The following is a 23,675-nucleotide window of genomic DNA, read 5'->3' as shown; positions in this document are numbered from 1 at the left end:
AAGCCTGCTTGAATCTTTCCTCGCATTGCCTTATCACATGTCCGTTTCTGTAACAATAGTAGCATTTGATTTTTTTAAACTGCCAATCGCTAAAAGACTGATCGTTTCCACCTCTATTAAAATTATTCTTCAATTTCGCTGCTAAGTTATTTTTCTTTATTCTTCGGCTAATGGGGGCTGTTTCCCGCTTCTTGGCAGAGTCTCACTTTTTCGTGCCTCTTACGACGAGGTTTCCCGCCTAAAGTGGCAGACGGCGTCATTTTGCGCACCCTGTATCGCTTTTGAATCTCTTACTGCACTTTCCATGGCCAGCGATATCACTAGCGCCTTCTTGAAATCCAGATTCACATCAAACAATAATGTTTTTTGAATAGTGTCTTCTTTCGGACCACACACTAAACAATCAGAGCATGTCGTTTAGGGATGTACCGAACTCAATGTTCCATTAGCTGCTTAAAATTTGCCACATAGCATGCAATTGTCTCACCCGAGGCTTTATTTTATGAATTAAACCTGAGCCCCTGCATCGTGACTGAGGGCTTGGATTGAAAGCGACCCTTCGAGGTCCACCAATTCATTGAAATTTTTCAAATCTGGGGCACTGGGTCAAACTTTGAATCAAGCTGTAGGTTTTGCTCCCACAAGTACTCACGAGGATCGCTCACCTCTTCTCTTCTCTTCCCCCATAATCTTGTTCGCTGGAAAAAAGAACATGAGGAATTCTATATATCAAGACCAACCATCTGTGGCTGGTTCAAAAGGATCAATTCTCCCAAATTGTGGCATTTTGAGAGGGGATAACTTCTTCAATTCTAATGGAACTTGCTACTTACAATCACTGGGCGAGATACAGTGCCGATTTCTTTTTAACTTGATTGCTTCTGTTCAATCCTGTTTTATCCTCGTTGCCAGTTTGTTGTAGAGTGGCTGAGTTGTATTATTAGTGATAAGGGTTAATCAGCAGACACTACTTGGGTGGAATTTTACAATATACTCAGCAGCAGCTACATGTGTGCTTTGAACTCCAACTCTACACTGACTGAGGTAGCCTGGGCTACTCTCCTATTGGTTACTACAGATCATGTGATCTCTCTTATCACGTATTATTCTTAAAAGGTACATTACACTAAATAAAACCACAATTACTACACATACTTTTTTTTAAAGGAGTTTGTTTACCTTTAGTTTAAATTCTATCCTAATCCAATCATAATCATTTATTACACTACCTGAAAATTTAAACTTAAACTGTAGGATAGCAAGTGCTTTTAACTTCCTGGTTTGCTGTGTGTGAATGCTTTGATGGTACCTCCCTGCTTGATGACATCATTCAGCTGTCAGTGGATATAAACCGCTGTTGGAAAATGGGAAAACCATGTCACAGAGATCACTAGATAATTGAGAGCAGTTTTCTTTGAGATCAGGGATGAGCACCCTTACTTCACGACTGACTAAAAAATCTGGGCCACTGGATTTTGGGCCAGTTGTATCATGGTTGTTGTCTCAATTAACATCTCTAACTCAAACAGAGTGGATATCTAACTGGGACTTTTGGATTTATGTATTTAGTTCTCATCAGCTAATGTCTTATAGACTGTAAATCCAAAATTAACAGAAAACATTACGTGAAGATGAGGGTTACTCCAGAAAATGAGAATTAGGAGTGACTGGTTAGAGTAAAATATCCTCCACATAGTATTCATACTTTAGTAGAAGTTTCAATCAACAGATAATTCAATTAAGTACCTGATATTTTCAAAGTAATTCTTTAAAAGTTCAACCATAGTCAGAAAAAACTCAGCAGGTCTGGCAGCATCGGTGGAGAAGAGCACAGTTGACGTTTCGAGTCCTCATGACCCTTCAACAGAACTAAGTGAAAATAGGAAAGGGGTGAAATATAAGCTGGTTTACGCGGGCGGGCGGGGGGGGGGGGCTGCGGTTGGGACAAGAAGAGCTAGGTAAAGGGCCAGTGATAGGTGAAGATAACCAAAAGGTGTCACAGACAAAAGGACAAAGAGGTGTTGAAGGTGGTGATATTATCTAAAGGAATGTGCTAATTAAGGATAGAAAGCAGGACAAACAAGGTACAGATAGCTCTAGTGGGAGTGGGGTGGGGTGAAGGAATCTAGAAAGGCTAAAAGGTAGAGATAAAACAATGGATGGAAATACATTTAAAAATAATGGAAATAGGTGGGAAAAGAAAAATCTATATAAATTATTGGAGAAAACGAAAATGAGGGGGAAAAAACAGAAAGGGGGTGGGGATGGAGGAGAGATTCATGATCTAAAATTGTTGAACTCAATATTCAGTCCAGAAGGCTGTAAAGTGCCTAGTCGGAAGATGAGGTGCTGTTCCTCCAGTTTGCGTTGAGCTTCACTGGAACAATGCAGCAAGCCAAGGACGGACATGTGGGCATGAGAGCAGGGTGGAGTGTTGAAATGGCAAGCGACAGGGAGGTCTGGGTAATGCTTGCGGACAGACCGAAGGTGTTCTGCAAAGCGGTCACCCAGTCAACGTTTGGTCTCTCCAATATAGAGGAAACCGCATTGGGAGCAACGAATGCAGTAGTATAAGTTGAGGGAAGTGCAAGTGAAATGCTGCTTCACTTGAAAAGAGTGTTTGGGTCCTTGGACGGTGAGGAGAGGGGAAGTGAAGGGGTAGGTGTTGCATCTTCTGCGGTTGCATGGGAAGGTACCGTGGGAGGGGGTTGAGGAGTAGGGGGTGATGGAGGAGTGGACCAGGGTGTCATGGAGGGAACGATCCCTACAGAATGCTGCCGGGGGGGTGAAGGGGCCAAACACTCTTTTCAAATGAAGCAGCATTTCACTTGCAGTTCCCTCAACTTAGTCTACTGCATTCGTTGCTCCCAATGCGGTTTCCTCTACATTGGAGAGACCAAACGCAGACTGGGTGACCGCTTTGCAGAACACCTTCGGTCTGTCTGCAAGCATAACCCAGACCTCCCTGTCGCTTGCCATTTCAACACTCAACCCTGCTCTCATGCCCACATGTCTGTCCTTGGCTTACTGCATTGTTCTAGTGAAGCTCAACGCAAACTGGAGGAACAGCACCTCATCTTCCGACTAGGCACTTTACAGCCTTCCGGTCTGAATACTGAGTTGAACATTTTTAGATCATGAACTCTCTCCTCCATCCCCACCCTCTTTCCGTTTTTCCCTCTCCTTTTTGTTTTTTCCAATAATTTATATAGATTTTTCTTTTCCCACCTATTTCTATTAGTTTTAAATGTATTTCCATCCATTGTTTTATCTCTACCTTTTAGCCTTTTTAGATTCCTTCACCCCACCCCACCAGGGCTATCTGTACCTTGTTTGTCCTGCTTTCTACCCTTAATTAGCACATTCCTTTAGATAATATCACCACCTTCAACACCTCTTTGTCCTTTTGTCTGTGACATCTTTTGGTTATCTCCACCTATCACTGGCCCTTTACCTAGCTCTTCTTGTCCCAACCAGCCCCCCACCCCCCACTTAAACCGGCTTATATTTCACCCCTTTCCTATTTTTACTTAGTTCTGTTGAAGGGTCATGAGGACTTGAAATGTCAACTGTGCTCTTCTCCACCGATGCTGCCAGACCTGCTGAGTTTTTCCAGGTGTTTTTGTTTTTGTTTTGGATTTCCAGCATCCGCAGTTCTTTGCTTTTACAACCATAGTTAGAGTTATTTTAGCTGTAAGCATAGCACCAACTTCAATCCCACTTCAGATTGGAAAGCAATTCTGTTCTATTTAAAGACATGTCACGTTGAATCAAATGATTTATTTCAGTGAGACAAATTTCAAACATTGCTTCAAACAGCTGCCTGCTGACATGCCAAGAAGAGATAGAACATGTGGTGCATTGGATTCCTGTGGAATTAATATGCTCATTGCAAGCATTTCTTCCTAAAAGAATTCAGAGACTAGTTTTGCTTTGTTAAACACAGTTGCAGTTATGAGAAACTTAATGAAAAATGTGACTGCATAAAGTATTGGATAAAAACATGCTAACTGAAAAATGTCTGTAATATAATCAAAGCAAGATTCCCATTCCCTTTATTGTGATAGGACTGAAGTTCTAGCACTAACATGTGAAAAATTGGCGTGCTAATTGTCATTCCACAGTCCAAACTGTGATTGTTCTCATTTGCTCACATTGATTATATTGTTATGGTTCTCATTAATATTGTTCTCAAAGAGTAAGAAAAGTAACAATTGCAGCAGGGGCTTTGATGCATACCATGAAATGTGGATCTCATACAAAGCTTATATTAATGGGCCCATTCATTTGCAAATATCTAATGCCAGTTACAATAAAATATCTTGCTGATCAGTGTCAGTTGTGGCTCAGTTGGTAACACTCTTGCCTCAGACTCAGAAGAGTCTGGGCTCAAGACCCACTCCAGTGTTTGAGCATAAAAATCAAGGGCTGTCACATGAGCAGGGACATGTTATTAATGAAAACTTAAAAGTTCTAGTTTTATTTTTATTTGCTTTTGGAAACCTCATCCCGTCTGTGGATGAGTTTCCAAAAAATGCAAAGGCCGCTTGGCCTTGTCGCCTGCCCGCCAACCGTTAGGTTGGACAGGTAGCAACAAATTTACGTTCATCGATTACTTAATGGCCTTAACTGGCCTTTAAATTGTCGGTGGGTGCGCTGCCAGCTCCGGCCTGTGTTCGGCCAACTTCAATGCACGTCATTTCACGCTTGAGCGGGTCGGGTGCATGCGTGCCCGCCGAGCAAAAATTTCTGCCTCAAGAATGACACACTAGCACAGTCCTGAGGGAGTGCTGCACAGCCAGAAGTGCCATCTTTCAGATGATACGTTAAACCTGCCCTCTCAGGTGGAAGTAAAAGATCCCATGGCACTATTTTGAAGAAGAGCGAGGGAGTTATCCCTGCTATCCAGGTTAACATTTATTCCTTAATCAACATCACAAAAACAGATTTTCTGGTCATTATCGCATAGCTGTTTGTGGGAGTTTGCTGTGCTCAAATTGGCTGCTGTGTTTTCTACACGTCAAAAGTACTTAATTGGCTGTAAAGTGCTTTGACACATCTGGTAGTTGTGAAAGATGCTATATAAATGCAAGTGTTTCTTTTAATCTGATTTAAGATTCGCCCACCAATCAGGCAACAGCACTAAGAACTACTGTCCAGGCTCATGAAATTCAAACAGCATGGCCTGGTCAGTGAGAAAGGCACAAATTGAAATACTTTGCCTTGGCTTCGTGGGCAGGATCTTCAGGGCTCAAAGATGGGAAATGGTTTATCGGTCATAGCTTAGACTTCATTTAAATCATGGATGTCCACCAACATAATGGATTAAAAGCAAAATACTACAGATGCTGAAAATATGAAATAAAAACAGAAAATGCTGGAAAAACTCAGCAGGTCTGGCAGCATCTGTGCAGAGAGAATCAGGGTTAATGTTTTGAGTCCCTATTTCTATTTTTATTTTATATTATATAATAAAATGGATCATGCAGCTGGAACTACAAAAGAAGGTATGCAGTGAAGGAATGTCTTCATCTAATCATTCCACAGCCTGCCTGGTCATTGGCCTGTACCATTTCATTTCCAGGGGAAGATTTCTGCAACATCGCTCCCAGATCCCCAAAATAATTTATTAAAAGTCCAGAATATTTATCTGGTTTTACGTAAATTACTCAGTTTAGGTCATTGCTTTACACAGAGGCCACTTTTGTGCTCCCAGCGACAAATGAACCATTGTGTCCTGTGGAGTTATTAAAATGTGCAGCTGCTGTTGTAGTGAAATAGTTTTAGCCTAAATGAAGGAGACCAGCAGCTCCCAACATTTACACTGTTTCTAATTCTAGGCAACCAGCTTGGAAGCTGATGAAAAACTAGGTCTATGAGTATGTTGCTGGGATGTGCAGTGCAAAAACCATGATCACTCACCATCCTGACTTGGAAATATATTGCCGTTCCTTCACTGTCGCTGGGTCAAAATCCTGGAACTCCCTTCCTAACAGCACTGTGGGTGTACCTACACCACATGGACTGCAGCGGTTCAAGAAGGCAGCTCACCACCACCTTCTCAAGGGCAACTAGGGATGGGCAATAAATGCTAGCCCAGCCAGCGAAGCCCACATCCCGTAAATGAATAAAAAAAAGTAACCAGCAATAAGAACTGAAACAGATTTTACTTCAAATTTCCACAAGGGTTCATACAATTATGGTGGGCAACTGGGAAAACTCCCAAGAAAATTTTCCACTTTATTTCTATACTCATGCTTCATTCCCCCCACCCATACCCACATATTTATTTAGCTACTTTTTAAAGAGTTATTGACACGGCATCTCCTGCTTCAAATTCACATTACTAGCAGGATGGTGCCAAGGTCTTATAAAACTCTAACAGTGACTATGGTCAAGTAAAATCAGTAACACAGCCCTTGTCTATTTAGACTAGCATTTTAACAATACTGTGACGTGCTTTGAGCAATGTTTTGCTACTTGCAAATGAAAATATTTAAAATCAAAATGAGATGAGTGCTGAAAACAGGATATCATTTAAAGTTCTATGCAGAGATTCCTCAAAGCCTCAGTAAATGCACTATGTGATGTGGGACATAGCAATGTTGAGCATTAATGTCTCAGGTTCAGTTCCTGGTCTGTGCTGGGTTATCTGTCAATGGCCAGGAAAGCATTCGACCTGCTACAATTGGTTTCTATGTCCACGGGTTAAGGAAGGTAGAAACATTCAGCCAAAGTTTCACTTCTGATCACTATCCACTCATTTCTACATATCGAGATTAGGTCATGATTATTCAATAGGCTACTGATAACTCCACGTGGATAATGGTCATTTGGTGAAGTACTGAAGGGCTTTCAACACTCGTCACAATCTCCAGGAGAAGGGGATGTAGCCAAGAAAAATACATTCGCCTTGGATGAATAATAAAATTTACTTTGTATCATAAGTTTCATTTGACTGAGGGATTGAAAACGACAAGATCACTTAAATTTCCAAAATGCTCATCACAATTTTAACATCTATTACAATAAGACTGAGTTATGATACTTACAATTACTGTACTGGAAAATAGTTGCAGCAGTCCATACACAGAACCTGAAATAAAGATGCATTAACTTAGTATCAATGCAACATGCTACTACTTGTATAAATCTGTTACCCCGCTAACAACTGCAAGGTAGGAAGAGAGTTGGGAGCAAAGGGCAAGGTGGTTGAGATCCTGCCGCATTTAGCGGCGAGATCTGACTTAATTTTCTCAGATTGGTTTCCCAGCATAGCCAGCCAAATTGAGAGGTTGGGAGATCAGTGGAATATTCAAGGTAGAATATTCAAGGTCAGGTGGGGTCACGGAGGTCAGATATCAGTCAGAACATGGAGGGATCGGGGTTGACTGATCCAGGGAAGATTGGATCGCAGGGTGGTTCACAGGGTAGCTTCAGGGCCCGGTGAAGTACTCCTGCTCCTCCTGGCCCACAAGCACTTACCCGTTCCATTCAGGCATTCTCACCTCTCGTCAGATGCTGTGTTTTCGGGGCCCCATGAAACCTAATCTAGAGATGTTTAATTTAAAAGGTCAGTGAAATTCCATTTAAAAAGACCTCATTAACATCTCCCAAGGACATTAATTGCTGTGATGACTATGCATCTTCCTGCACTAATTAAGTCCCAATTTTGGCGAGTAGGTTACCCACAAGCATTCAAATGCAACTCCCATGTGGTAGCTGCAAAAATCTATTATTTTAATTGCCCGTTCTGGGGGTTATAATTCATCCCTCTTTCTTCCCACCAACATCATACCAGTCAGCGGTACCTTAAAAGTAATCAATTCCATGATTATATCTTATAATTGAGAAAGCTAAATAGACAAAAAAAGTCATCTGAAAAAAGACAGAGATGTTTTTTGTTTTAGAGGGGATGGGAGAAATTAGGACCAAATATTATATGGCTTACTCTAGTCTTCCATTTGGACATCCATCAATGACTAAACAAATGAAGTATGTTACAAATTTCTTCAGAAAAGGAAATCCAAAAGGAGGAAGGATTTTCCATGCCATAGCAATGGGCCTGATTTTAACTCACTCAAAACCCATTCACTTACACAAAAAACTGAAAAAATGAGTCCCATCATCGCAGTATCAATAGTGCGGCATCTGGGTCAGTGGTAAAGTGCAAACTGTTCAGAAGAATAAAGAAAATGATCAGACAATTGGAATCTTGCCTCAATGAGGATAAGAAATTGAGATGCTCTTCCCCCAGAGAGATAAAAATTTCAAGTTCCCAACTTAAAGCTGCACTCACCATCGCTGCAGAACTAAAATCACAAAGTTGGTAGAAGAGGTCAATTACAGCCGTGTACAGCTCAATTGCCATAGAACGTTCAGAAGCACTAAAATGGGAAGTCACTAAAAAAAGACTATTTGAACTTAGGCCTATTAAGACAATCTGAATAGGGGGCAATAATCAAGTTATAAATCTATAAATTTATCCTTCTCCAAAAATTTAAACATACAAACAAGGGACTCAAAATAGTGACTGAATTAAATATACTTCAAAGCCAGTTGATCTGTTCAGTTAATTTTTTTATATCTTTCTTTGCCAAATTTCCCTTCATATCTCTTTTTCTGATGGTGATGCTGTATAACTCCACAGTTGATCAAAGTTCCCTTGTTGCTCACCAAAGTTTATGCTTAAGCCTCAAAAATGAGTTTTGGCAGTCCATTTGAATTTGAAGGATGTCACAATTAAGCTTAACTGCTGTTCTGATAAGGAATCCACTCACACATATAAAGTCACTGAACAGCAGGATGAGGCATGTCCAATTTCTGTTCCCTTTTATGTGGTATACTGAGATAACTACACTGCCCTCTTCATCAATGCTAGGGCTAATCAGTTAATGCAGTAAGACAGGCAGTTCAAGATAATAATTACCTAGCAAACACTTTACATATGTGTGCCCTCATGGAATGGAATGGAACATACTAACCTACTAGTCCTGCTACTGTTGAGCTTCCTCCAAGAAGCTTGATGTGTCGACTTAATAAAGGAACTACCATACTCACGCCAAATAAGTCCTAATAAAAACACACAAAGTAAATTAAATTAATGAAAGTTATCTTGATAAATACAAACATAGTCAACATGTATTGTATAGAGTGGGGCTTCAATATCACTTTACCCAGTTATCAGGCAATGCAGTTAAGGTGGACAGGATTTGCTTCCTAGCCCATACGTAAAAATCTTACTTCAGTCAAAAATCACTGAAAAGCATTTAACCAAAGCCAACAAATCTGTATAGGAATCATATGGAGTTTCTTACGTACTACGATTCAGCACATCCAACGACATACAGGAAAAGGCAATTAGGCTAAGCAAACTTCTCTTAAGCCTTCCTCTCTCATTATCTAGTTATCCCTTGAACCTACTTATAATGGGGAATGTGAACATGGAGCAGCATGTGAGCTTAGGTGTGGAAGGGGCGTGGTTAAAGTGGGTTTAACTTGTGTGTGTTCCACAGCTTGCTTGCAACCCTGTCTGCAAAGACAGAATACCAACTTAAATATGTCAGTCATTTCACTGTAGTGATACTTCAACTTACATTCAAGTTTAATAGTGCATCTGTAGGTCTCCCAGGCTTCTTAAAACTTCCCATTGAAACCAAAATGGGCATTCTACAGCAATTAAAGTGGCTCTCAAAAGTCAGGCAAATAAAGCAATAAATTACTCAGCACCCAGCTGCTTTTTTTTTTACCTTCCACCGGGAAAGGGTTTGTTCAGAGGATTTGTGGTGAGAGATTAGATTCTACATAAAAAGAGTTGTGAGACTTAGATCTGATTGGGGGGTGCCTTGTCTGCCGTAGATGGACCTCAGGCAAGGAGCAACCTGACTATCAGCTGCAGCTATAGCCTGCGTGGAGAGACCTGCAGGTGGTAAATGGAGAGGGAAGTAGCAGAGAGTGGTTGAGCTCACAGGAGGCTATATCCATGCAACAGGGTACACAGGCAGAGGTTCAGCTTATTTTTGACTTCTCAGAAGTGCAGTCTCTCCAGACGCTTAGGTTGTATATCAGGTGATGGCAGCAGACATCTGCAGCCTCCCAGAAGACCTGCCACCATCTAGACCTATTGGCCACATATTACCAGTGTTTGTAAAAGTGACCACCACCCTCAAATGTTTCCCTCTGAATTATTTTGGGCACTGCTGGAGACATATCCAGAGTCTCCCAGTTGTCCGCACACAGATCAGACAAGCCACTGATGGCTTAATTACCAGCTCTGGCAAACATGCTAACTTCATCTGTGATAATGCCAGTCAGAATGAACAGACACTAAGTCAGGATGGCTCCCCACAGCTGCAGGATATCAAATTACATGTATGTGGCAATCCACATTATCCCAGATCAATAATGAGCATTCATCAGCCACAGAAGCTTCCTTGCCATCATGTGCAGCTGGTGTGCAACCACAAGAAAAGGTCTACGCAGGTGTGCACCACATTCCCTGGGAGCTGCCATGATGATTTTATCTTGAGGGCGTCTAAGTTTCCTGCTTTCTTTGGACTGGTCAGTATCCTTAAGGGATGGTTATTAGGAGAGAAAGCATATCCTTTCAATTGGTGATGACAAATATGAGAACTAATGAAACCCAAGAGTGGTACAACAAATGCAATATGACATTCTTTTACAAAAGAAATTAGTGATAGTATTAGGTCTAAAGAGGAGACATATAAAATTGCCAGAAAAAGCAGCAAGCCTGAGGATTGGGAGCAGTTCAGAATTCAGCAAAAGTGGACAAAAAGATTGATCAAGAAGGGGAAAATGGAGTATGAGAGTAAACTTGCAAGGAACATCAGAACTGACTGTAAAAGCTTCTATAAATATGTGAAGAGAAAAAGGTTAGCGAAGACAAACGTAGGGCCCTTACAGTCAGAAACAGGGGAAATTATAATGGGGAACAAAGAAATGGCAGAAGAATTGAACACATATTTTGGTTCTGTCATCACAAAAGAGGACACAAATAATTTCCCAGAAATGTTAGGGAACCAAGGGTCTAGTGAGAGGGAAGAATTGAAGAAAATCAGAATTAGTAAAAAAAAATGATACTAGAGAAATTAATGGGGTTAAAGGCCGAAAAATCCCCAGGGCCTCAATCTACACCCCAGAGTACTAAAAGAAGTGGCCCTGGAAATATTGGATGCATTGGTGGTCATCTTCCAAAATTCTATAGGCTCTGGAGCAGTTCCTACAAATTGGAGGGTGGCAAATGTAACTCCACTATTTGAAAAAGGAGGGAGAGAAAAACAGAGAAATTACAGACCAGTTAGCCTAACATCAGTAGGGGAAAATGCCAGAGTCTATTATAAAAGACATGGTAACAGAATACTTGAAAAGCATTAACGGGATTAGACAAAGTGAGCATGGGTTTATGAAAGGGAAATCATGCTTAACGAATGTACTGGCGCTTTTTGAGGATGTAACTAGTAGAAAAGACAAGGGGGAACCAGTGGATGTGGTGTATTTGGATTTCAAGAAGGCTTTTGGTAAAGTCCTACATAAGAGGCTAGTGGGCAAAATTAAAGTACATGGGATTGGGGGTAATATCCAGGCATGGATTGAGAATTGGCTGACAGACTGGAAACAGAGAATGGGAATAAATGGGTCTTTTTCTGGATTGCAGTCAGTGACTAGTGGTGTACCGCAGGGATCAGCGCTTGGCCCCAGCTAGTCATGATATATATAAATGGCTTGGATGAGGAAACCAAATGCAATATTTCCAAGTTTGCTGATGAGACAAAACTGGGCGGGGTTGTGAGTAGGATGCAAGGAGGCTTCAGGGCAATTTAGACAAGTTGTGTGTGTGGCAAACACATGACAGATGCAGTATAACATGGATAAATGTGAAGTTATACGCTTCAATGTGAAAAACAGAAAGGCAGAGTATTATTTAAATGGTGGAATTGGGAAATGTGGATGTGCAAAGGGATCTGGGTGTCCTTGTACACCAGTCAATGAACAGGCAGGTGCAGCAAAGCAATTAGGAAGGCAAATAGTATGTTGGCCTTAATTTCAAGAGGACTTGAGTTCAGAAGTAGGGGATGTCATACTGCAGTTATATAAGGCCTTGGTGAGACTACACCTGCAGTATTACATGCAGTTTTGGTCTCCCTACCTAAGAAAGGATAATACTTGCCACAGAGGGAGTGCAGCAAAGGTTCACTAGGCTGATAACAGGGATGGCAGGACTGTCGTATGAGGAGAGATTGGTTCAACTGGGCCTGTATTCACCAGAGTTTAAAAGAATAAGAGGAGATCTGATTGAAACATATAAAATTCTAACAGGGCTAGACAGACAAGATGCAGGGAGGATGCTTCCCCTGGTTGGGAGTCTAGAACTAGGGGCCACAGCCTCAGGATACGGGGCAGCCCATTTAGGACTGAGATGACAAAAAATTTCTTCACTCAGAGGGTGGTCAACTTGTGGAATTCTCTACCACAGAAGGCTGTGGAGGCCGGGTCACTGAGTATATTCAAGAAAGAAATTGATTTTTTTTGGATATTAGGGGCATCAAGGGGTATGGAAAGAAAGCGGGAATATGGCGTTGAGATAGAGGATCAGCCATGATCATATTGAATGGTGGATCAGGCTCAAAGGGCTGAATAGCCTACTCCTGCACCTAGTTTCTATGTTTCTAACCAGATGTGTCATGGACTAGGTGATCTGCTCAAGATGTTGGTTCCTGGACAGATCAGGAGGTGCCCTTCAGTGCTCACCATCGAAGGTCTCTAAAATGATTGTGGTATGCTGCACTCTGCACATTGCATAGCTGTGAGGATTGAGGCTGCAGGAGGAACAAGGCACTGATCACACATTGTCTGTGCATGGTTCCAAGGAGGAGAAAATTAAGAGAGAGAAGGATGGCAACCCCATTACTGCTTTGAATGCCAGATATTTCCTTACAGCTGTGTGGTTCAGTTAGTTACACTAGTGGACCAATGTAAAAATCAAATCCAATGTCCACTTTCATTTCCACTATAGTACCACCTCCCCTCCCATCTCACTGAATAAAGTTCTACTAAAGAATGGAACATTAACAATATTGCATTTTTTCAAACACCCACATGCATATCACTGTGCAACTACAAAGCTTTACAGTTCCTTTTTCTACCTCTCCTACAAGGTGGCTTCAGCAGAGATAGAAGCAGGCTGCTCAGATCCCCACTCTGATGCCGAGATGTTCTTGATTGTCAAGCTCTGAGATTTGGAGCCTGTCAAAGACTTCTCCACCTGCAGCCGTGCAGGGGAAGACTCAGCCATCAAAATAGGAGGGAGCAGGTCGGGCACTGGCTGAAGGAGGTAACTGGCAAGGAGTGGGACTGCTTTGACTGGAGTCCCCAATTTCACATCCCCCCTCATCATTGTCCCATTCCTGGACCAGTTACTACCACTCTGGAGAGCAGTTTCATGCAAACAATTAAAGCAGGGTGCTGCCCTTTGAGTGCCCAAAGTCAATGTTCTGTGCTTGCTGTCTACGTGTCAAGCCTCCCAACTCCTCTAAATTCCATCTTTGGATTGGGCCTTTAAATACTGGAATTGAGATTGCGTTATACGGATCCGCATGATGCCCATTGCCGTGGAATCAACTCTAAATGCAGCAGGAAAACTATAATAAGGTGCCTGGATTAAAATGCCACAGATAGATGCGCTGAAATTACTTCCAGGTTTCCTGTGTTATATTGGACACACCGCTCACAACACGTCTTGAAGTTAACTGATAGGCCAGGATTTTCCGGCCCTGCTGTGGTGGGACCCGCCGTGGAGGCTGCAGCAGGCCAGCCAAAAGTCCATAGACTTTCGGCAGGACTGGAAGTATTATGCTATACTACAGGCAGGGCCGGAAAATCCCATCCATAATGTCCAATCGCTTTTCTTAGTAACCTATTTTTATCTTTCAGATGAAGAAGTTTTCTGACTTCGTTCCTTAGTTCAAACATCCTAAATTTTTTGAACATCTGCCCCTGCTATTTGAATTTTTGTTACAGTGAACAGATTTAACTTCAGATAACTTCAAAAGTTGGCATAAGCAATGCTAAAATAAAAGCCAATATTAATCAGCGAATCACCCTGTACCAACACATTAGCTTATAATTAATGGGTAGTAAAGTATAATACACTATTACCTTACTGTTGCTGTTAGCCTGAATTGTGTACCTACCTCATGTTAAAGATCAATGCATATATTATATATGTGGCTCAGATGTGGCTGAGACAGGTTATTCAGAGTGAGTATGTGAAAGTCATTTACATAGCCTTCTCTAGCGCAAATACCAATGTAAAATATCCTGTAGCTACAGTTAACAACAAATGCCACTGTTGTTACTTGATGCCACCAGATTCTTACTACAAACCTACACAGTTGACTTGCCAAAGTAGGCTATGTGAATTTTGTTGATACCAAATTGATACCTAGCCATTAATGGGGCTGTGGTAGTAGAGGACTCCCATGAGTCACCTTGAGTAATGCAAATGGATTCATTCAATGCGACATGGATGTAAGAAAATAAAGCAAATAGGAAGAAAAGGTTGAACAAAAAGTTAAATACTGCTGATGATGGAAATCTGAAACACAAAACAACACATGGATTCAGCAGGTCAGGCAGCATCTGTGGAGGTGTTAACCTTGGTTCAGTGGCAATGCTCACATTTCAGCCAGAAAATAGAGTACATAATCTACGCTGACACTTCTGCACAATACTGACTGAATGCTGCAATGTCAGAGGCGTCATCTTTCAGATTAGACTTTAAAGCAAGGTCTGACCTGCAGTTCCAAGTGGATATTAAAGATCCCACAGCACTATTCTAAGAAAGGCAGAAAGTTCTCCCAGTGTCCAGATCAACATTTACCATTTAACCACCAGCAAAGAATTCATAATTTCATTAATTATCTCATTGCTGATTGTGGGAGCTTGATTGTGCAAATTATCTGCTTCATTTTTCTACATTACATCAGCAACTACATTTCAAATATTACTTAACTAGCTGTGAAACACTTAAGATGTCCTCAATAAAAACAGAAAATGCTGGAAAAACTCAACAGATCTGACAGCATCTGTGGAGAGAGAAACAGAGTTAAGCTGATTCCGAGCTGATGAAGAAGGGTCATACAGACTCGAAACGTTAACTCTGTTTCTCTCTCCACAGATGCTGTCAGACCTGCTGAGTTTTTCCAGCATTTTCTGTTTTTATTTCGGATTCCAGCATCCACAGTATTTTGCTTTTATCTAAGATGTCCTCAAGTTGCGCAAAGCTGGTAAAAAATTAAGATTGAGAAATAGTAAATAAAATTACTTCTATTCTTATATTTCAATTTGGATTAGTTAAGTAGTTAAAAAAAGCTACAATTAAAGGACTGCAAAAACAACTAAGAGTACAATGGGGAGCAGATTTTAAAACCCCCATGGTAGGCAAATATGCAAAATCAGACAATAACTCAACATGAATGCACTTACTTCCATTTTAAACACAGTGGATTTGGGAGCATCCAAGTAACCTGCTCTGGAGAAGTGGGGTCATGGTCATAATATGTTAATGAGGCTCCCTTCTACAGATTTTGGCAGCTATTTGGATTTAACATTAGTTGACCAGATTTTCCAGGGTTCAGGAACCAGCAGCTTGAGGGAGGTGGAAGTAGTTAGGTCAAGCAGGTATGTGAATACTGCTTATGAGGCAGGAGTAACAGAAGCACTTCCCCATGGCACCTCAAACAATTTTTCTGGCATGATAGGCCAACCCACCCCACCTAACTAGAATCTCACCTGGATCCCCCCTCCATCTGAATGCCAATCCATGCCCTTCCACCACCACCAACCCACAATGCTTCCGCATTGCGAGGAACTGTCGCAATGTTCTTCTACCATTGGCAAGCATCTGGTTATACTCTCAATCAGGCCAGCTGTCCTGCAGGAGACACAGTCATAGCCTCATTCTGGTACTGATGAAGGCCATTTGGCCCATCGAGACCGTACGGCTTACTGTAGAGAAAATTGAGTAAAGAAAAGAGATCCTGCTGTTAAGTTCAACAGGGCTTCTGTGTTCCTGGCACTTACAGGCTTCCCATCACCCCACTCTGCAATCACATGCTCCCACATCCTCCCCACAAATTATCGGGCTTATATGTCGCAATACAACATTCTATCTGGTATTTGCTTACATTTGGATTCACTTTGCCACTTTAAATTGAAGGCTTATATCAGTTCATGCCTTACTAACTCTAGACACCAATAGTTTTTTCATAGTATTGGGACAATAAGACATCAGACTGGAGATCGTGACTATGAGAAGGATGGATACCGAGGACCACAGGCTTGGCACAGCTACAAACAGCATAAATGGAGTGAGAACATGGCCATAGGTGGGAAGAAATCAGAAAAGAAGGGAAGTTGGAAAGAGAAATGGTTGAGCGCAACTGTTTTCTGTGACCACAGTTTATGCAATCTTGATGTTGGATGAGAAGCTGATAATTGCACAATGTTCAGCACCATTTGCGACTCCTCAGATACTGAAGCAATTCATGTCCAAATGCAGCAAGACCTGGGCAATATCCAGGCTTAGGCTGACAAATGGCAAGTAACATTCACGCCACACAAGTACCAGGCAATGACCATCTCCAACAAGAGGTAATCTAACCATTGCTCCTTGGCATTCAATGGCATCACCATCACTGAATCCCCGCTATCAACCTCCTGGGAGTTACCATTGACCAGAAACTGAACTGGACTAGCCATATAAATACTGTGGCTACAAGAGCAAATCAGAGGCTGGAAATCCAGCAACGAGTAACTCACCTCCTGACGCCCCAAAGCCTGTCCACCATCTACAAGGCACAAGTCAGGAGTGTGACGGAATACTCAACACTTGCCTGGGAGATGGCAGCTCCCACAATACTCAAGAAGCTTGACACCATCCAGGACAAAGCACCCCAGAGATAGGCATCCCATCCACAAACATTCACTCCCTCGACCACGAATGAACAGTAGCAGCAGTGTGTACCATCTACAAGATGCACTGCAGGAACTCACCAAGGCTCCTTAGACAGCACCTTCCAAACCCACAACCACTACCATCTAGAAGGGCAAGAGCAGCAGACACATGGGAATACCACCACCTCAAAATTCCCCTCCAAGTCATTCACCATTCTGACTTGGAAATATTTCACCATTTCTTCACTGTCACTGGGTCAAAATCCTGGAACTCCCTCCCTAACAGCACTGTGGGTGTACCTACTCCACATAAGACTGCAGTGGTTCAAGACGGCAGTTCATCACCACCTTCTCAAGGGCAATTAGGGATGGGAAATAAATGCTAGACTAGCCAGCAATGCCCACATTCCATGAATCAATAAATCAAAAGTAGCCTACTCCTGCTCCTATTTTTAAGTCCTTAAGTTGAGTACGTTGGCTCACTTAACCTTTGATAAACCTTTACGGGCAGAATTCATCCCCCGTCGGGAGGGAAGTTGATGGGTGGGCGCGCGCGGGCGCTCTTCCGATCGGCGCCCCCGATCGGAGGCGCGGCACCATTTTACGTGGGTGGGCAAATTAAGGCCCGCCCAGCGTGACATCCGCAGGGATGTGCTATGTGCTCCCTGTGCAGGTGGGGGGGAATGCCTAAGATCGCAAGTGCGCTCTTTCGCGCACGTGCACGAAAGAGCGCACTCATGTCCCTGAGCCTAAGTGCTGCCTCAGGGAGATTGCCTCTACTTTCAACAATTTTAAAAATAGAAAAAAAAAATGCCCTTACATGTCCCTTCACGTGACAATATCACATGAGTTGGGACATATTCATAATTTTCATAATTACTGTATTAAAATTTTTAAAACCCTACATGAAACCTCATCCCACCAGTGGATGAGGTTTCATGTTTTTTATAGTTACCGCCGGGGCTCCTGGCCTGCCCGGGTTGGACAGGCAGGTCCTTTAATTAATCGTGTCAATGGCCTCAATTGGCCATTGACAGGTTGGCAGGTGCGCAGCTGATTTTGCTGCGCTCCTGCCTTCCTGAAAATTTAAATAGGACGTGGTGACGTCAGGAGATCCCTCCGTCACCGTGCGTTATTTTACGCATCGGCGGGCTGGCCCCGCCCCCGCTCGCCGACGGTAAAATCCTGCCCCAAGTGTTGACTGCACATTGAATTTATTCGTCTCATGCAGGTGCAGGGCTGCAGCCTTTTCTAAATACTAAAATAAAAATTTTCCTTACAAGGCACAAAAACCTATGTTTTTTAAAGACTGTTCTTCAGATTGACAGCATTTAAAAAGGAACAGAATGAGGGAAAGAGGTATGGGGTAAATACAAACACCACATATGCAGGAACAGAAATATGTTGACTTGTAAAATGCTGAAATGATTAAATGACAGAAGATACACCCATGTGTATGAATCCTATTATAAGAGAAATCAAAGAAATGAAAGGCCAATGCAAGACACAGAGGCAGTGTGAATAGCTAAAGGTGGCTAACTAGGTAGAAAGAAGCGTGAAGAAACTGCCAAAGAGGAGCCAGGTTCCAATGGCCCAGGAGTCTGATGGAAGAACAGCACAGTTTGATGCCAAGAATGCAATGCATTCTGCCAGCAGTGTATTAATGGGTGAAAGGTGGCAGGAAGGGTTGGAGTTGGGGGTAGGAAATGGGAAGGCCCCCACTGCTTAACTGTTCCTGATCATAAGGACAGAGGAGCAGGGGCCTCTAAAGTCTGTTGGGTAATCAAGATTTCACACAAAGGCCCAAGTGAAGCATCATTACTTCAGAAACATAGAATCGTCTTCAAGTGTGGGAGATTACTATAGGCGCACCTATAATTTAAACATTTCCAGTGAAGGCAGTTTAGAAGTTAATATAAATCTTGTTTGCCCTTCAAGGACCTGGGCTGTTTGGTAGGGCCCCAGTGGGCACATAGGTGACTGCTAAGGCTGATTTATACCTGGCAAGTTCTGCTGCAATAGGACAGGTTACCACAGATGATTGAGTTTTGGATGAGTTGCTGGCTTGGGATTTCCTCTTCCTCTCACATGCGCTTGCTTGCGAAAGAGGCTGCAACATTTTTTATTTGGTTGCACCAAGTGCAGCGATCCCAGACAAGCTTCTCCTAGGACTCTCAGTCGATATCAAAACTCCTAAGTGAAGCCTTCAGAGTATCCTTTTTGCATTTCCTTTGGCTGCCATGAGAGCACAGCCCAGACTCAAGCTCTCCATAAAAGATTCGTTTTGGTAAGCGAGTGTCAGGCATTCTGGCTACATGACCATGCAAATGGAATGTGACAGAGGGACAGGAATTTCTGAATGCTGTATAGGCATCAGAAATGTCACAAACTAGTAGCAGCAGGTGTCCAAATCCCTGTCCATCCAATGGAGATTTAACAAATAGTCAACTTGTGAAATTGAAACTTACATGAAAATCCAGGCTTTTAACTCTTGGAATTCTACTTGTAAATTTATCAAAAAGCTCACTCAGACCAAATCTGTATCAAGGATTTCCAGTTTTATTTACTTTACCCAGTTCCTCTAGGGAAAGCTCGCTCTTATTTAACTCGTTAGAATTTAAGCTTTCTCGTGCTGTTACATGTGATCATAGCTGGAACAGCTGTGTAAACAATACTTAAGATACTTCAAAATCATGAAGTATATTTCGTCCATTTTTGGTGTAATTCATTAAGTTGGGGTGGTCCATAGAAAAATTGAATTCATTGCACCGGGACGTATTTTACGCCAGGTAGGATCCTTACGGCAATGTGATTATACCTCAGTGTTTAAAAAAAATATCGCTAGTAGCTGAAAGGATATTAATGTTCGGGGCTCAAGGTCAGGGTGGGGGGGGTGAAATTTTGGCAGCAGTACAGGAATTTACAGGCAGAACATATGAACGATACTGTTCTCTCCAACCAGTTGCTGGACACCATTTTAAAATGGGGGGGGGTTTAATAATGTCGCTATTTATACCCCCAATTCCTGTTCGCAGAGTGCAACAAGCTTACACTCAAATATGTTACTTCCTCAGCCAATGAGCAGTCAGTCACATGACCCCACAATGTCACTTACCAGGAATCCCACCAGATACAGGCGAAGCATGAGAGCCCGGCGGCCGGGGTCATGCGGGCTGCGCGAGCTGACAAACCCCATTGTCTGAATAGCAGCCGCGCGCCGGCTCGCGTTAGCAGCGCTGGACCGTGGGGGGAGGGAGGCGCGCAATCCTCTCGTGCCAACCAAATAGAATTCGGTGTCCGCCCATTCTACGCAAGTGGAACTGCACATGCGCACACCGCGCAATGGTTCCACTCCCGGAGATTCGGACACAATTCTGCAGTGGGGGCAAAGGAATGGATCAAATTGACCCTTTTGTTCAATCGCCTTTTGCAAGTAAGGTGGCCAGATTTTCAAAAGTCAAAATGGGAACCATTTGAAAAGCATCGCGAAGCCTGGGCTTTACATGTTGGGCAACCAATGGCAGGGGTCTGGGGGAGGGACAGTTGCAGGTCAGAGGTCCTGTGATCTTATTTCCTGGAATATGTAACAAAAACAAAAAATGCTGCAAACACTCAGCAGGTCTGACAGCACCTGTGGAGAGAAAGACAGAGTTAACGTTACCAGTCCATATGACTTCTTCAGAATCTTCTTCCTGGAATATGCAGACACTAGTGTTCCCAACTCTGACTGGACATGTTTCAGGAGATCCAAAACAGAAATACCTGGAAAAATTCAGCGCGTCTGGCAGCATCGGCGGAGAAGAGCACAGTTGACGTTTCGAGTACTCATGACCCTTCAACAGAACTAAGTAAAAATAGGAAAAGGCGGTGGGGGGGGGGGGGGGGGGGAGGGGGGCGGTTTGTTGGGACAAGAAGCCAGTAATAGGTGGAGATAACCAAAAGATGCCACAGACAAAAGGACAAAGAGGTGTTGAAGGTGGTGATATTATCTAAAGGAATGTGCTAATTAAGGGTAGAAAGCAGGACAAACAAGGTACAGATAGCTCTAGTGGAGGTGAGGTGGGGTGGGGTGGGGTGAAGGAATACTAAAAGGACTAAAAGGTAGAGATAAAACAATGGGTGGAAATAGATTTAAAAATAATGGAAATAGGTGAGAAAAGAAAAATCTATATAAATTATTGGAAAAAAACAAAAAGGAGGGGGAAAAAACGGAAAGGGGGTGGGGATGGAGGAGAGAGTTCATGATCTAAAATTGTTGAACTCAATATTCAGTCCGGAAGGCTGTAAAGTGCCTAGTCGGAAGATGAGGTGCTGTTCCTCCAGTTTGCGTTGAGCTTCACTGGAACAATGCAGCAAGAAAAGGACAGACATGTGGGCATGAGAGCAGGGTTGAGTGTTGAAATGGCAAGCAACAGGGAGGTCTGGGTAATGCTTGCGGACAGACCGAAGGTGTTCTGCAAAGCGGTCACCCAGTCTGCGTTTGGACTCTCCAATGTAGAGGAAACCGCATTGGGAGCAACAAATGCAGTAGACTAATTTGAGGGAAGTGCAAGTGAAATGCTGCTTCACTTGAAAGGAGTGTTTGGGCTCTTGGACGGTGAGGAGAGAGGAAGTGAAGGGACAGGTGTTGCATCTTCTGAGGTTGCATGGGAAGGTGCCGTGGGAGGGGGTTGAGGAGTAGGGAGTAATGGAGGAGTGGACCAGGGTGTCACGGAGGGAACAATCCCTACGGAATGCCGCCGGGGGGGTGAAGGGAAGATGTGTTTGGTGGTGGCATCAAGCTGGAGTTGGCGGAAATGGCGGAGGTTGATCCTTTGAATACGGAGGCTGGTGGGGTGATAGGTGAGGACAAGGGGGACCCTATCATGTTTCTGGGAGGGAGGAGAAGGCGTAAGGGCGGATCCGCAGGAGATGGGCCGGACACAGTTGAGGACCCTGTCAACCACCGTGGGTGGAAAACCTCAGCCATATTTCCTTTCTCAGTGACTGTCTCCGTCTCCGACTTACCCCACGTGGATTTCAACTGAAATTCCATCCCTCATGTTTCGAACCCACCCAGGATTACAGGTATCTCCGGGACATACAACGCTCCTAGGACTGCCGTTCCCGTCGCATTCTGAGATCGACACTCAGTGCCATGTGCCGCCATATGAACACACTCGACCTCTCCCTCCAGCAGCACCGCCGCACCCTTTTTAAAAGCTGCGTGTGCCCCCAGTTTCATTTTATTCTTCGTCTCATCCGACGCCTCAACAAGAAACTTTTTCTCTTTCTCTCAAGTGCTAAGGAACTCAAGCTCCAACAACTCATCGACACCAACACCCATCCAGGACCCTCCACCCCTGCCTGTCCCTCTGTCCCCATCCCGTCTTCCAATCCCAGCCCCGGCCGTGTATTCACTATACCCCTGACCTTCACCTCTCTGACGCTGAACGTTCAGTGCTCAGCAAAGGACTTAGTTTCATACCCTTATGCCCTCATCTCAATGAATTTCGGGCTCGGTACGATGCTGAACTCTTCTTCCGCCGCCTTCGTCTCCATGCTCACTTCTTTGGGCAGGAGTCCTCTCCCCGTTCAATGGATCCTTTTACCCACCTCCAATATTCTTCCTCCACCTGGACCCCTCCCTCTGGATTCTTACCTTCTCTTGATCTTTTCATTGAGAACTGTCGGGGTGACATTAGTCATCTCAATTTCTCTGCTTCTCTCACCCATTCTAACCTGTCTCTGAACTTACTGCACTCCGTTCTCTCAAGTCCAACCCTAACATTGTCATCAAACCCGCTGACAAGGGTGATGCTGTTGTCTGGCGCGCTGACCTCTACCTCGCGGAGGCTGAGCGTCAACTCGCAGACCTCCTACCTGTCCCTGGACCATGACCCCACCACTGAGCATCAAGCCATTGTTTCCAGGACTGTCACTGACCTCATCTCCTCTGGAGATCTACCTTCCACAGCTTCCAACCTGATAGTCGCCCAACCTCGGACGGCCCGCTTCTACCTCCTACCCAAAATCCACAAACAGGACTGTCCTGGCAGACCGATCGTGTCAGCCTGTTCCTGCCCCACGGAACTCATTTCTCGCTATCTTGACTCCCTTCTCTCTCCCCTTGTCCAGTCCCTTCCCACCTACATCCGTGATTCCTCTGACACCTTACGTCACATCAACAATTTCCAGTTCCCTGGCCCCAACCGCCTCCTCTTCACCATGGACGTCCAATCCCTCTACACCTCCATCCCCCACGGGGATGGTCTGGCGGCTCTCCACTTCTTCCTCGAACAATCCCCATCCACCACTACTCTCCTCCATCTGGCTGAACTTGTTCTCACACTGAACAATTTCTCCTTATACTCCTCGCACTTCCTCCAAATAAAAGGTGTGGCTATGGGTACCCGCATGGGCCCCAGCTATGCCTGTCTCTTTATGGGCTATGTGGAACATTCCTTGTTCCAGTCCTACTCCGGCCCCCTCCCACAACTCTTTCTCCGGTACATCGATGATTAGTTCGGTGCTGCTTCATGCTCTCGTCGGGACCTGGAAAAATTTATTAATTTTGCTTCCAATTTCCACCCCTCCATCATTTTCACGTGATCCATCTCTGACACTTCCCCTCCCTCCCTTGACCTCTCTGTCTCAATTTCTGGTGATAGACTGTCCACCAATATCCATTACAAGCCTACCGACTCCCACAGCTACCTTGA

At 43.6% G+C, this 23,675-nt stretch overlaps 1 protein-coding gene across 1 annotated transcript in view; it reads right to left on the bottom strand.

Annotated features, from left to right (window-relative positions):
• The window catches only part of slc67a2 (solute carrier family 67 member 2), a 43,224-nt gene extending 22,747 nt beyond the window's left edge, over positions 1–20,477 (bottom strand). The window contains exons 1-3 of the mRNA XM_078545625.1: positions 20,090–20,477; positions 8,985–9,072; positions 7,053–7,096 (exon numbers count right to left, since the gene is read on the bottom strand). Coding sequence (XP_078401751.1) covers positions 7,053–7,096; positions 8,985–9,072; positions 20,090–20,302 — 345 coding nt within the window. The 5' untranslated portion in view covers positions 20,303–20,477. The remainder of the gene's footprint in view (positions 1–7,052; positions 7,097–8,984; positions 9,073–20,089) is intronic.
• Between the last annotated feature and the right edge of the window lie 3,198 nt (positions 20,478–23,675).

This window comes from Cetorhinus maximus, chromosome 7 (assembly GCF_964194155.1).
Source record: "Cetorhinus maximus chromosome 7, sCetMax3.hap1.1, whole genome shotgun sequence".
Taxonomy (NCBI): domain Eukaryota; kingdom Metazoa; phylum Chordata; class Chondrichthyes; order Lamniformes; family Cetorhinidae; genus Cetorhinus; species Cetorhinus maximus.
The sequence above is the reverse complement of the archived record's forward strand: the minus strand, read 5'-3'. Positions and strand labels throughout refer to the sequence as shown.